Source organism: Cyprinodon tularosa, unplaced genomic scaffold, assembly GCF_016077235.1.
Source record: "Cyprinodon tularosa strain WSP-4 unplaced genomic scaffold, ASM1607723v1 ctg249, whole genome shotgun sequence".
NCBI lineage: Eukaryota > Metazoa > Chordata > Actinopteri > Cyprinodontiformes > Cyprinodontidae > Cyprinodon > Cyprinodon tularosa.
The window spans coordinates 1,452,934-1,468,747 of record NW_024038924.1 but is presented as its reverse complement, the minus strand read 5'-3'; the positions used below and the strand labels follow the sequence as shown (position 1 = coordinate 1,468,747).

General features: G+C 38.6%; 1 protein-coding gene across 1 annotated transcript in view; it reads right to left on the bottom strand.

The window, feature by feature from the left end:
- LOC119785426 (protein unc-13 homolog B-like) overlaps positions 1-15,814 on the bottom strand; it is a 233,627-nt gene that overhangs the window by 22,749 nt on the left and 195,064 nt on the right. Inside the window, exons 30-36 of the mRNA XM_038288108.1 lie at positions 15,294-15,420; positions 12,579-12,675; positions 9,947-10,090; positions 3,113-3,190; positions 2,879-2,956; positions 1,803-1,823; positions 1,525-1,563 (exon numbers count right to left, since the gene is read on the bottom strand). Coding sequence (XP_038144036.1) covers positions 1,525-1,563; positions 1,803-1,823; positions 2,879-2,956; positions 3,113-3,190; positions 9,947-10,090; positions 12,579-12,675; positions 15,294-15,420 — 584 coding nt within the window. The remainder of the gene's footprint in view (positions 1-1,524; positions 1,564-1,802; positions 1,824-2,878; positions 2,957-3,112; positions 3,191-9,946; positions 10,091-12,578; positions 12,676-15,293; positions 15,421-15,814) is intronic.

Here is a 15,814-nt window from a genome sequence, read left to right as displayed (position 1 = left end):
TTCCATGATAAATCATAAACATATCATATAGTTCTACTACTATTCTTGGTTATTGTAATATAATAACATATAAAAAAAGGCTTCTAAGAAGGTAATCATAATGTTTAAAAACAGGCAAGAAATTGAATAATCTTTGGAGGTTCAGGACAGGTCTTCTGGTGCTCTGAAAATGCAGCACATTACACTAACATAGTTCTTAGACAAAATCTGAGAATCAAATGTCCTACAGGGTGTGATTGCCCTGAGAACAAAAGAGCCAATCACAAACTTAGTGATGTACTGTCACCTCTGTGTAGGAAAAACTAAACTGCCTTTCCAAAGACGTATATGGCTTAATGCCTGAGAGCCGGCACCTCAGGACAGCACTCAGAGAGAATTGAAAGCGGAATACAGGAAACCATTAAATGGAAAAAAGAAAAATAAACAGAGGATGAGGGATCAAGTTCCAGCTTTTACATAGACTAAAGGTGTCCAGTCAGCGTCAAACCAATTCACTCCATTTTAGATGTGATTAAAAACATCTGGGCCAGGCCAAAAGTGGCCCTAACAGCAGCTTGTTGCTAAGGAAGTCTAATCTGCATGTCATTATAGACATGCAAAATTTATCTTCCTAAACATCCTCACTAGCTTTGAAATGTGAAAGCCTTTCAGAAGAAGGATACACCTGTCAAGGATTTAAAGTGTATTTGTGTTGTTCTGCTTTCCTCCTCAGAGCTGCAGTTCCTCCTGGTGGGTGGGGCTCAGCAGTGTGCTCCCACACACCTGCTCCTAATCATCTTGTTTTGTAGAAGAGGAGTAAAGAGGAGCTGTCATTGATCATTTGCCTGAGAATTAATTGATTAGGTTATCTAGCCGCCTAGGGTAGATAACTACTCTCAGTAGGTGTTGTTGATATGCTAACCTCCTTTGTCTGTCCCAATGATCAGCTGTGCTCCTCTCCCTCCTCACACCTCCAGGTCAGTCTGTCCGCTCCTGTTTCTTATCCTCAACAGCAGCTCACCCACTCCAAACCTCAGTAAGATCCATTTTCCCAATCAACAACTGCATAATTAAACCACTTTGGCTCCATTCATTTCTCCTCCACTTCCCACAGAGATCAGCTGTCTAAAACCCAAGAATCACACAGGCCTACTATCATTATTCATTAATTATTTCAATAAATATTTCTATCTCTACCTTGTGGTAGGTTTATTTCTATGTGAGTCAGAAGTCTGATTGAAATGACAAAAATGTATTTGTTTTTTGTGTCTATTTTAAGCAACATTCAAACAAATATAAGTGGATATTAGTGGGTCTGTAAGTATATATTTGATTACATTTTAATTTCTGGATCAACAAGTAAATAAGCTGTGTGTTGTCTGATCACCCATCTCAGGAACAAAATACTTCAATAAATTATTAAAACTTTTCATTTTAATCGGATTCTGGTCTACATTGATTGAAACCTTTGACTAAAACTGTACCTTTACATGAAATTTCTGGATAATCCTGAATATTAAAAATTCTGTATATCCTTGAACCCACCTCTTCATCGCGCTCGTCAGGTTCCTCCTCATTCTCAAGCTTTTTGGAAAATGCAGCAACGAATCAGATGGAAAGGAAAGTTTTTTTTGTTTATTTATTTTGGAGGGAGAAGAGGAATTGTTAGATAGAGGAAGAGAGGTCTAATTAAGCCTAAAAATATCCAAACACAGTCTACAGGGATGGATTCCATTTAGGGATTGTTAAGGGGGTTCAGGATGGGTGTTTATTTTTCTACTGACAGGAGGAAGGAGGGATGAAGGACAAATCCTCAGACGTACCCTTTCCTCCTCAGCAGTTAACTGCACAAGAGCAGACACAAAATCAGCCTTACTCCTTACATAAAATTACTACTTTAAACCTCCAACTTTACTTTTTTTTCCCTAAAAAAAATCTGACAGCAAGAACTGTTATAATGGAAAGTTTTAGTGACATTTTTATTTTCTCTCTATGAATTGTGAATGTACTGCATGTTGCTTTCAGGACTTTCATCTTACATAAAGGTATAGTGGAGGATGTTCTTTTTCCTGGTGGATCATCAAAATAAGTGGTACTCCTAATTGTCAATTGTTCTGGTGATATGTTTATATAAGGTCGTCCTATGTGCTCGTCCACATTCTCACTTGATGAGTCTGATATAGTGGAAAAAATTGCAAATGTTCTTTTGGAAAGTAAGTTTGTATGAGTGATGCAAAGAGCAACTTTTATACAGAGCGTGCACGAGGAGAAATTGACTCATGCATGCTCTCGCACACCTCTAATTGGCATTCCCAACGGGAGCGGGTACAGGGTTGTGCACGTGCATTTTTTATTTTTTTTTTTTACGTGGAAGAGGGCGGGTCTTTTCAAAAAGTCATGAAGATCCTCCACTATATCTTTAACAAAGCTGCTTCCACCAACTCAAAGCTGAGAGCAGCTCTTCCTGCTGATATCAAATGAGATCCAATCCACCAGTGAAAGCGGCTAAAAACAGCAACTACTCTATGGAGAAAAAGAAGCACACTTTTTCTCCCTCATGTTAAATGAGGGGGTCTTTTAAATGTTATCCCATATTTATACCCAGAGGCCTACCAGAAAATCTACACAAATGCCAGTTTCTAAACTTCCGATCTTCAATAATATCCCACTGATTCTGTGGAAACAATCCTTATAAACTGTTTTTATTCCCACCTGTGTAAAATCTTATAAATAAACTAGAGGGATCACGGAAATGTTTAGCCCGGATTTGAGGAGGACACTTGAAGCATTTTAGTTCACCAAGATGATGCTAAACTCTTGTAGGTGATATTAGCAACAGATTTAGCAGGAAAACAAAACAGTGGCACTATGAGGTTTGAATCTACTTGTTCACACTCACCTGTTTTGCTCCCATCGACTCAAACATTTTCTCCAGAAGGACCCTCATCTGCTGGATGTTGTTCATTAGTACACAGGGCTGTAGGAAGAGGAATGAGTCGAGAACAGGTGTTATAGGAGAGAAAATAATAGAATAAGACATAAATCACTGCAAAAACGAAAATAGAAAACTCCTTTAAATCGACCTTGGACACACAGTTACAAATTAAATAAGTTTTTTGCAGTGGGTACTCACTATCTTCTCCTTCTCACAGTAGGCTGGAAAGCTCTTGGCCAGCACTGCACAATACTGCAGCAGAACTTTGGTGATTGTCTGTGGAAACAACCAGGGTTGATGTTTTGAGATCTTCAAGTGAAAAATATCAGTTTCTTCCATAAAAAAAATAAATATTAAAGTCTCCTGATGTCTTGTTTCTCTGGTTTGGGCTTATTGCAAACAAAACTTTACAACTTTTTGCATTATGAACTTTTTTTTCTCTTAAAACAGTTGCGCATGGTCATTTGAACCATTTTTTTGTCTTTGTGCGTTTAGTTTGGCACAAGTTTTGATTACAATGTTTGCAGATTTAGAAAAAACTACACAGGGGACAAAACAACGTTACGTGGAGTTATATAGGATCTTATTTAGTAGTGCTTTACACTACATTCAGTCATTCACCCATTCATGCAACATTCACACTTTACTGATGGTGGCAAGCTACATTGTAGCCGCAGCTGCCCCAAAGCTCATTGAGATTGTGTAACACGATCTCAGATAAGCACAAAAAATAAGTCCTGCAGGACCAGATTGCAAAAATGTTTTTAAAACCATTGAGAGAAAAAAAATTGCTGAAGGGATGAGGAAGAAAGGATAATTTGTATTGTTGAACCATTTATTAGGTTATTGTGAAGTGGCTAAACTTCTTTATGGGAGATCCTCATGGGGGAATGTTCTATTTGGACAACAATCAGCAATGGGAACACTTAATTCGTAACCTTAAAGAGGAAAATTCATCAGAGTGTTGGCCTAGTGGTTAGAGCAGTGCATTTGTGTTCTGAGAAGGTTGCAAGCATCCGGTTTGATCCCCACAGTCTCCACTCTGGGACCCTGAGCAAGACCCTTAAGACAACACTGCTCCCCGGACGCCACACAATGGCAGCCCACTGCCCCTAAGGGGATAGGTTAAATGCAGATGTGAATTTCTCCATTGTGAGAATAATAAAGTTTAATCAATAAAACTTTTTTTTAAAACCTATTTTTGTCCACTGATCTTATTAGACGGTCTGCAAAAACTTTGCTTAGTACAGTGTTGTTGTTTTTTTACATGCAGATTGCAGTATAAAACATTCGGTAAAAAGGTCAAGAAAATGTTAACGAGGTGTCAACGATCCTAGCAAGGATGCACAAATAGTGTCTACTGGTGACAAAACTAAATGTCATGTTTGTTTAAGTGCAAACCTCCCAGGGGAACTCTCAAAGAAATCAGCGGTTTAATTTATGATTTAAGACGGGAACTTAAGGACTGGAAAAACCTAAATAGTGCAGTTTTCCCGTCAGAGCATCCAGAGTCCCTGTGACAGATTCCCTGGCTTTCTGCTGACTCAGCTGGATGGAAGGCTCATGCATTAAACATTTAAGCCATTAACTGCCCGCTTCCCTAAGTCCCTCCATCCTCTGATTGTGAGGCTCCTGTCTTTCCAGTGAGACTTCTGCTGCCGTCTCTACTCTACTGTGATAAAGATGAAATACTATTATAGTCTGAATCAAGACAAACAAGGAATTGCTGTGGGAATAGGTGACCAAATTTTTTAAAGTAAGTGAGAGAAGAAAATGGTAGAAGGGGTGAAAAACAAAAGGCAGGAGGTTCAATAGCAAAAGTGAAAAGATTAAAATGACTGTAGAGGCAGAAATAAAAAGCCATTTAATAGAAATGGATTGGGTGATGGCTCACGTTAGCCATTCTTTATGCAAATTACTGCCTTATTGATCCAGCCTTGAAGTTATATTAGCTTTGAAGGCAATGCCTAAAAGCTGTTGCTTCAAATGAATAAAAACAGAAATGAGTTGTCAATATAAATGTTAAATATCTGTTTGCTTAGGTTTTTCAGATTTACACCTGATCTGAGGAGGTGAAAGATGACAAAGGGTTCAAAGGTTAGATTCTAATATGCCACAGCAATTTCTTGTGTTAAAGGCTCCATATTTTTTTTTAAATCTTATACAGCTACTAATGTAACTGAGCATTTGTTTAGTTTTGTGCAGGAAATTTGTTTGGGAAAAATCCAAAAGGAATAAAAGAAGAGGAAAATCCTCAACATTCGATCCCTCTTTAGAAGGAGTAAAACTGAACCTAATGGTCTTTTATGCTAAAGTTGAGAATTCAGACATTTTCCCTGTTTGCTACAACTTAACTGCTAGGAGGAACTGGCACTCTGTCATCATGGGACCATTTTTTACATTCTCTCTTTGCAGCTATCTAATGCCTAGACTTAGACTTATGCTACGTTCAGCCCCCACGCAGCAGGAGCAGCAAAAAACGCGCCTGCAGCTTAATTTTTTATGCTTGTACAAGTTTAGTTCTGATGCACAGAAGCTGAAGCATCTTTGCTGCTCTAGCTGCGTGGTCGAAAAAGTGGGTCTGATGAGTGTTGGATGGAGCTACACTATCCTTTCTTTGCCTGTAACAGTGGCAGCTATATTTGCTGTGATCAGTGGGTAAAAAGTAGTTTTAAAATGTTTTTAAGTGAGAAAGTCCACCTAAAAAATTCAGCTGTGCAGTCAGTTTAACCAGATTGTGATCCTGCCTTCAAATATTATTTAGCTGACGGAGCCGCTCAGACCTCTGTAAACCGGCGGTGCGCTGTCACTGGGAATCCTGTTCAACAGCAACCTCTAGTCCAGTTGCCTCTTTGCGGTTTTCCGCTACTGTTCGCGGCAGCTGGTAGGCATTTTTTATGTAGGTAATCCAAACTGCAGGCAACAGAATAATAAAATCGAACATATTGTGCAGGTAGGTTTTGACATTTTAAGTTAATTTAGGCATTAAACTGTTTCAGAGGAGCAATCGTAGCTCTTTGCATCAGCAGTGCTGTGTCTGTCTCCCTGCAAGCTCCCAGATCAGCTTCTCTGATTGGTTGATGTGGTGCATCGAGCAGCAAAGGTTTTTTCCAACTTTAGCAGGAGCTGCTTTGCAGCTCATCACGAGCTTCAGATGCTCAGAAACACATGACGCGCTGCTTCAGCTGCTCAAAATACGCTGCAGGACCTTTGCTGCGCCTTGATGTGCGTCAACCATTGACTGCTTCAGCGGCTGGCAATCTTAACTTAACATTTTGTATACACAGAGTGTTACAAAATGAAATTTAGTTAATTACAGTTTTTTAGAAATTAAATGAAAATTTCCATTTCCATAAATTGCAGCAGTGATCAGATGTAAACAGTGTGGGAGAAAAAAAAAACACGGGGCAAAAAGTTCAGAGCATTAATATGCCTGATGTACAGGCTGTAACGTTGCTGATAATATAATTAGAATATCATGAAAAAAAAGGATTTATTTCAGGAATTACATTCAGAATGTGATACTGGCAATTTTCTAAATTAATTACACACAGAGTGACATATTTCAAATGTTTTTTTATTTTTATTTAGATGACTATAAATGACAAAACCAATTTTTTTAAAGCTATCTCAGAAATTCCTTAGTGTAGTTCTGTAGCCTACAAATTATGGGGAAGACTGCTGACTTGAGAGTTATACAAAAGATGGCCACTAACATCTTGCACAAGGAAGGAAACACAAAATTTCTATTGATACAGAGGCTGGCTGTTGACAGAGCTCTGTATCCAAGCACATTAATAGAGATGTGCAAAGGGAAGGAAAAGATGTTATCGCTGTGTCCTCTGCTGGTGATGGTGTTTGTGAATTCCAAGGTCAACACAGCCAAAAGACTTTCTGTTTCCGGCTGCTGACCAACTTTATGGAGATGTAGATTTAATTTTCCAACAGGACTTGACAACTGAGCACAATGCCAACGCTTCCAGTACCTGTTTTAAGGACAATGGTATCGCTAATCTTAACTGGACAGCAAACTCATAGCAGATCCATGGGGTATTGTAGAGAGGAGAATGCAATCCGCCATACCTAAGGATGCAGAAGAGCTGAAGTGGACTATCAGAGCAACCTGGGCTCTGATAACACCTGAGCATTGCCACAAACTGATCAACTCTATGCCATGCTGCATTGCTGCAGTAATCCAGGAAAAACTGAGCATTGAGAGCTGTACATGTTATATTTTTTGGTTGGCTAATATTTCTAAAAATCTGTTTCTGTGTATTGTTCTTAAGTAATAATCAAATTTTCTGTGATACTGAATATGGGATTTTCATTAGTTGTAAACATCTAAATTAAAGGAAATAAATACTTGAAATATATCAATGTGTGTATAGAGAATGATTCCAATATGAAAGCTTAACTTTTTCAATGAAATAAGCCAAATATATATATATATATATATATATATATATATATATTTTTTTTTTTTTTTTTTTTTTTTTTTTCATGATTTTATAATAATATGATCAAGCAGCCTGGCCAAAATAGACTGAATAACACAGAGCACAGATCATTTATTTTGGTAAACTGCTGCTGAATCTGGCTAGATCTGGTCACAATAATCACAGAGCAGGAGGCATGACTTTACAATGTGTATTTCGGGCAACCACAAATGGAGCAATGTTGCAATGAGAATTAAGAACGTACAAGAGAGCACGCCTTCTATGATCAGATTTTTGGGGCAAAACTAGCAGAAAGCATCCACTGGGGTGTTTCTTTGATGGTTCAACATGTTTCATGGATTACAAAATTACAAAAACATAGCTTGTCGCTTGGAGTTTTTGCATTACATCCGTAGTTTTCTGATTGATTGAGGCTAACTCTGTTGGTCCCGCCCTTCGTAATCGAGCTGTGGCAGCTGTTTACCAGACTGATACACTGTATATAGGTCGTATCAGTGTAGCTGGTCAAGCTAATAACCAAAATTATATGTAAATCAACAAGAAACATGCCATCAGTGTTGCCACTGCTATAAAATCAGGAACATTACTTTAGTTTGTTGTTGCTCACAGGTGTATGAACACAACACTAAGGTGGAGAGACATCACAAATGGTCTGAGAGAACCCTCACCTGCTTCTTATTATTAGACAAGGGTAATAAGGACATTTACAAACAATTTTAAGTTATTGATTGACAGTAAGATTTTCTATTTTAGTCACAAGACGAAGACATTTAATAGATTTGCCAATTCTGCCTTGGAATGAATGTCGCAAAAAAATTTATTACACCAAAACCCATGCAACTCCATCTTGGACTCTATAGGTCTCAGTCAGCATGGTAGATTAATCTATGGATTATGAGAACAAGACTGAAAAAGGATGACTTTGTAAAGCCAGTAAAAAAACAAGCCTCCTATCCTTAAAAAGAACATAATAGCCCTGAAGTTTGCTTAGGTGCTTCTCATTTACCAGAGGATGGCCACACTAAATAACATGGATAACAATATCAGGAGAAAATCAAACGCAGCATACAGTATGTTCTGGGGTTGGACATTTTGCATTGCTGCTGATATGGCCTACATAGAACCCTGTGAGTCTGACTGCAACCAACCTTCTCTCTCCTCTACTTCACAGGAACTGCTTTGCTTTATAACCTCGGTCTGCAAACCACAACACTTGCACAGACATTCTCCACTCACACACCACTTATCTGGTAAAGGTGCTGGAACCCTAAATTGTTTTAAATCCAGATTAGAAATGTATTTGTTTAAAGTGGCCTTTCACTGTGCCATCTAAAGAATATTAGCTGAAATTTGTAGTCCAATCTACTTTCACTTTACTATCAATCATTTCCTCCTTTTCTCCTGTTTTAAATTATCTTGCAATGTACTTTTTTATGTGCTTTACTTTTGTGTAAAACAATTTGTGTACTACTACTAAAATGTGCAACATAAATAAAGTTGCCCTGCCTTATTTTGTAATGGCAGGATTTTTAGACCCACTTTCATAATTGGAGGAGGTTACACTAGAGGTGGGTGGATTGATCCAAATACCGATAAGATCGCTACCAAAGGTGGTACTGATGTTGAACCATACTAAAAATAAACTCTCCTGCATGCATTGACTGCAGCAGATTCATCAAAGCCTTTGGCTGTGTCCAAACATTCACCCTAACCCCTAGATCCCTCAATAACTATATAGAGCGGGGACTGTATAGTGGACTTTATAGTGAACTCAGTTAACTGACCGTTCAGACAGATGATCACTCTTGTTATTTGTTGCCGCTGTTGCTACTGTACCTGACAGTGGGCCGCTGTGACAAATTGTCTAGTGACCATGGATGATCACTACTTTTCAAGGTGCATTGTGGGAAATTTTGAGTCCACTAATTTTTCATCCACTAGACATTCAGACCCTCATTTAAAATGACGTAACCACTATATAGTGCCCTATATAGTGATTAGGGCGGTATTTGGACACAGCCTAACTGTCTTTGTCAGTGCACCTGCATGTGTGCTGTGCCGCTGACTGGACCAGACCGGGCATTCGCACCGAGCCATCAGATCCAGGTTTACAAAAAATCCCGGACGATTTTGAAATTCCCCCCGGACATTTTTTAGGAATGAAAAGTAGGACTTGTCCGGGAAAAAGAGGACGTCTGGTCACCCTTACAGTAGTTTTTGAATTTTTTATTGCCTCAAGATTTCAAAATAGCTTTGAAAATTTGTTTTCCTAATGTTTTATTAAAGTAAAAATCACAAATGCACCAGTAGGTCAACAGTTTCATGATATATCAAGCTTAAAAAAGTATCAGCATCGATATTGGCGAAGCTGACTACATCTAAATTTGAGGACGGTTTGTTCCATCTAGACTATGATGAGGAAGCAAAGACAAATACGAAAGCATTTAGCAGAAGCAGAGTGAGAAGATAAATTTCTTGTTACATAATATTTCGGTTCACCGTAGACTGGAAATCTAAGAAATTGGGAACCCAATAGTGGAAAGCAGCTGTAGTGTTACACAGGTGCAAAGCTCACCTTAGCAAAGCGTCTGTTATATTGGGCCACCACAGCTGGATCAGGACAGTCCAGTTTCTTGATGATCTCAAAGCTCTGGTTAAGCTGAGTGAAGATGTCCACCACCGAACTGGAGAACAGAACGTGCTCAGACGTCTGCTGGAACTGCAGGTAGGAGCGGGAAACAACACTTTTCTGTAACTTCAGTACCCACACTTCATTCACACAAACGCCTGCTCCATATTTATTCCCCTGAAAGATAATCGTTAGTGCACAGTTCCACTTACAGTATTGGGTGTAGCTATACAGGAAGTCATTAGATGGGAAGCTCAAACTAAAAGGCTAATTATACCCAAACAAATGGAGTGTCAGGTTTCTGGCTTCTCCTGCTAGTTCTTTATGTTAAAATAATTGCTTAAACATGCTTCTCAAAGAGTAAAAAGATCACCAATATGAAGATAAATAATATTGAAATGTCACCATGTTAATTTCTATTACATAAAAACCGTTTTATTCGTACTATTTAAAGCAACTATGTGGAGAGGTAAAGTTTTGGGTAATTATATAATTTTTTCCTTTTGCTAAACAAAATTCAGTAATTAGGTGACATCTATTTGTTTTAAAGAACTTTAATAAAAAAACAAAAAACAAAAAAAAACTAATCAATAAGACCTGGAGTAGTCTGTGACATTCAGTAATTTAAATCAGAGCAAACAAAGATCACATGTTGGTTACCTTAGGGCTAATTTCTCAGTCTGCTTTCATTTAAATGCATCTAAATGATGCATTTATCTAAACGTATGGAGTACTGATCCCTTATTATACATGATCTTGTCAAACACTTATCTTATCTCTGTTACCAACTGAACTAGTTTTCTATAGTGTTTTAAAATAAATGGTTCAGAATTTCATCAGATGTGAGATTAAAAATAATTTTGTTTGTCTTACAAATTTCAAAGTAAGAAATCAGTAGTTAGATTACTGTATTTTTGTCTATAAAGGTCTCAAAAAGGTCATAAATTATCCTGTTCATATCTGACCACCCTTAAATCCCCCAGAATTGATTGACTGTTTGTTAAAATATAGAATTTGAAAACCTTGTCAATGGTCTATAAGACAGGGTGAGGTCTTTGGCTTAGATTTATTTAAAAGTTACTAGTTCTGATTTTTTTTTTTTTTTTTTTTTTTTTTTATCATTCAGACTACCAAGTTTATCAGGGACATGTTAACTGGTGTTCCAAAAACAAGAATGAAAAAAGAGGTAGGATTTAGTTTCTATGCTGTTTTAGTTTCTATCGGTTTTTAAACCAACCACCAAGAAACTTGATGAGCTGAGAGTGTTACCCTCTGCAAATCAGGACTAAAGATATTGCTCACTGAAGACTACTTTTGAGTTAATTTATATACAAAGAAGCTTGAATTTTCTATGCTTTTATCGTGAAAAACATTATTATTACTGCATTTTGGCAACAGAAAAAAAAAGCAACCAGTAGGCCACCCTACTCTGGGTCTCTGAGCAGAACCCTTAACCCCACACTGCTCCCCAGGCAGCCCTCTGCTCCCCAAGGGGATGGGTTAAACGCAGATAAATTTCTCGAATGTGAGATAAATAAAGTTAAATTATTGATATTTTTATTATTATTATTGCCAGTCATATTATCAGTACAGATTAAGCTGTGAAAGAGCATGAACAGTCTAATTAGTGGAAAAAACTCTTTAAAAGGGAATACTCAAAATTATTTCTTTTGCTTCCTTTAATGATTAACTAACCAACATTTTGCATAAAAAATGGCACCAGATGACAGAAAGTAATGCTAAGAACACAGCAGCTAAAAAAAGGCTGTTTGTTTGAAAAACAGGAAGGTCATTATAAGAGTTTTAGCCTCAGGGTAAAATGATTTAGTAGATGACCAGCAAGTCTTAGGTGCATCTCCTTCTTAATAGAATCAAACTGCTTCCTGCAGAAAACTCAGACAACACTGAAAGCACATGGGTGTCAGTGGATGTGGACACACAGTGTGGGAAGGACAACAGGTTAATGATAATGATGGCAGCAAAGAACCCACTTTAGGTCAAAAAAGATAATGGACAGGATAAATGAACAGCTTAACTGGAATTAAGCATTTTCCTTTTCGGGAGGGCATGACGTGATCCAAACCTGAAAGGTTTAGCATTAGGCCTGTTTGGTCAGATTGAACTCCAGCAGAGCTTCACAATGCAAACAGAAGAAAGGTCATCCTGATTTACTAAAAATAAAGTGCAGCTTTGGGAGCAGAAGGAGTTCAACAGACAACACCTGTCCATCATTCTGTAAAATTGGCCAAAAGAAGAGCCGGCTGAACCAGAATCAATAAAACCGATCCAGGAGAGACTGTGTGAACTCCAGGTCATGAAACAGTGGCTGTAAATCACCCTGTTGTAAAAAAGCTTCTGTTCTGCTGCTGCTGAGTTTAGTTTTCCTTTATTCTGTTGGATAATTGCTGTTTGAGGATACAGGATGTTTTCAGGGAATAAAGAAAAATTAGCTTTTTTTTTAACAAACAGGTTTTGAGATAATTTGAGCATTTAAACTTTACAGTGTTGAGCGTTTTTTTAGTAGTTCTTGTTAAATTAGAGTGGAGTTCTTCTTCTTTGTGGTCACATAAAAACTCACCCCTTCCCTCTTGTCTCTCTCCAGAGCTCCGGACATGAAGTCCATCGACACCTCCTCATTCTCAGCCAGCCAGGCCAGAACAAACTGGAGGAACCACCTGCAACAACAAGGACGATGTCAGAAAGAACGAAACACCACATTTGTTGTTAGGGATATTCTGGAGGATCTTCCCAAACTTTTGTAGGAAGGTGGATCACAGTAAATTGGAAAAAGCTTCCTCCATTTGAGGAAAATCATGATGCCGCTACAGTTTGACTTAAGAGGTTTTTACTGCTGGTGTTTGTGACTCTAAGGAGCTCACTAGGAGCAGTTGCACCTTACAATCCCCTGGACAATTAAATATCTAATACTACATGAGTTAGTCCTTGCATAGAACCCTCAGGATAACAGCACACATGCACGTTACCCAGAAATACAGCAGTTCTTGCTGTTTTAATGTTGTTTTATTGTCTAATATTTGCATAATCAACCAGTACAGCTTCTCTAATGCCAGGTTTTTGGATCTCTACCAACAGTTTTAGCTAGAGCTGCATTCTACACTCACCGGCCACTTTATTAGGTACACCTGTCCAACTGCTCGTTAACACTTAATTTCTAAGCAGCCAATCACATGGCGGCAACTCAGTGCATTTAGGCATGTAGACATGGTCAAGACAATCTCCTGCAGTTCCACCCGAGCATCAGTATGGGGAAGAAAGGTGATTTGAGTGACTTTGAACGTGGCATGATTGTTGGTGCCAGAAGAGCTGGGCTGAGTATTTCAGAAACTGCTGATCTACTGGGATTTTCACTCACAACCATCTCTAGGGTTTACAGAGAATGGACCGAAAAAGAAAAAACATCCAGTGAGCGGCAGTTCTGTGGGCGGAAATGCCTTGTTGATGCCAGAGGTCAGAGGAGAATGGCCAGACTGGTTCGAGCTGATAGAAGGGCAACAGTGACTCAAATAACCACCCGTTACAACCAAGGTGGATAGAAGAGCATCTCTGAACGCACAGTACGTCGAACTTTGAGGCAGATCGGCTACAGCAGCAGAAGACCACACCGGGTGCCACTCCTTTCAGCTAAGAACAGGAAAGTGAGGCTACAATTTGCACAAGCTCATCGAAATTGGACAATAGAAGATTGGAAAAACATTGCCTGGTCTGATGAGTCTCGATTTCTGCTGCGACATTCGGATGGTAGGGTCAGAATTTGGCGTCTACAACATGAAAGCATGGATCCATCCTGCCTTGTATCAACGGTTCAGGCTGGTGGTGGTGGTGTCATGGTGTGGGGAATATTTTCTTGGCACTCTTTGGGCCCCTTGGTACCAATTGAGCATCGTTGCAACGCCACAGCCTACCTGAGTATTGTTGCTGACCATGTCCATCCCTTTATGACCACAATGTACCCAACTTCTGATGGCTACTTTCAGCAGGATAATGCGCCATGTCATAAAGCTGGAATCATCTCAGACTGGTTTCTTGAACATGACAATGAGTTCACTGTACTCAAATGGCCTCCACAGTCACCAGATCTCAATCCAATAGAGCATCTTTGGGATGTGGTGGAACGGGAGATTCGCATCATGGATGTGCAGCCGACAAATCTGCGGCAACTGTGTGATGCCATCATGTCAATATGGACCAAACTCCCTGAGGAATGCTTCCAGCACCTTGTTGAATCTATGCCACGAAGAATTGAGGCAGTTCTGAAGGCAAAAGGGGGTCCAACCCGTTACTAGCATGGGGTACCTAATTAAGTGGCCGGTGAGTGTATATCAAATAACAAACCTCACTGCAACATTAGAACATTGCTTTCATAGAGTGTATTACACCTATATCATATTTAATGTGAGATGCATTCAGGCTCCTCATGCAAATTATCTTTTTCAGTTGGATTGGCTCCCAGTAGCTCTCACTGTACATAATATTGATTAATATATGGTACGGACTGCAGGCCTGACAACTCTGCAAGTAGCATTAGAGAAGGGTGGAGAATCCATGAGAGGAAGTGATTGAAAGTGGAAACCTGGGACAGCTACCCTGAAGAACAAATAGCCTCCATTTCTGTTCTTCTTTGCCGCTACACCAAACAGCAGCTCCTGGCTAAATCCCTTGATGCCATATTCTTCATCCAGTCAGGTGGGTGTTAGTATCAAGATAACTGGCTCAAGGCATTTCGTAGCTGTTCCGCTGGTTTTTGTTTTAGCTTTTAATAAGGATTTTAATAGAGGTGTAGAAGATATTAATTAAAAAGGGACGAATTATAGTAAGCTGCCTTGTTTTAAATTGGGGTGACAATGATCTTTTTAAAACCTGCAATTCAACAGGAAATGTATGATCAAGTCTAAGAAACAAATCATTATTTTATTATAATATTTTCCTCCAAACAGAAGCTTTTTTAAGTTAAAAAGGAAATTCTCAAACACAACAGTTACCTATTGGTCCACTGATTAATGTGAAATACCCAATCTGTCCTTTTGTTCCTTTGGGATGGGCTTTTAACCACCACTGACTAACATACACAGAAAGCAAAAACATACATGCCCACAACTAAGATCAATTCAAACGCAGGATCATCTTCCAACAAGGCAAAAGAGCTAACAGATGCATAACTCTGCGGCTCAATATACAGCACATCACAGGAACATTAAAATATTGATCAAAAATCCGTGGGGTGGAGGTTCTATTTGAAAGAAACAAATGAGGGAAAGAAGAATGATTGTCTTACGCAGGGTATTCAGGTACAGCATCTGTGAACGCGGGCAGCTCCTTCACGTATTCGTTGTAAAGCCATTTGACTTTAAAGTGTAGGTTCATGTAGTCAGCAGATTTACACAGCTTATGCTTCTCATGCTCTGTGAAAATAAAAAAAAATATATACACATTGAACAGTGAAAATTTTCCTAAAAAAATCCAAGACTCATTTAAGAAATTCAAGACTTGTAGACTTAATTAAAATTATTTTTGGTGCTTCTTCAGCAAGAAAATAGAAAAACAGCAGCTTGCTTTTGAAACTGCAGAGAAAAAACAATGTTGCTAAGTATATTGGTGGTTAATTAAATCTATTTTTTCATATTATTCAATTCAAGGCCTGTTTTGCATGCTGCTCTCTAGAAGAAACCCTGAAGGAAAAGTCTGGATCTGACTGATATGTTGGGATTATCTGAAATATTTAAGCTTCACAAAAAAGCAAAGATTCAGCCTTAAATTGTAGTAATAGCATTTATGCCTAACAGCAAGACCTACCCT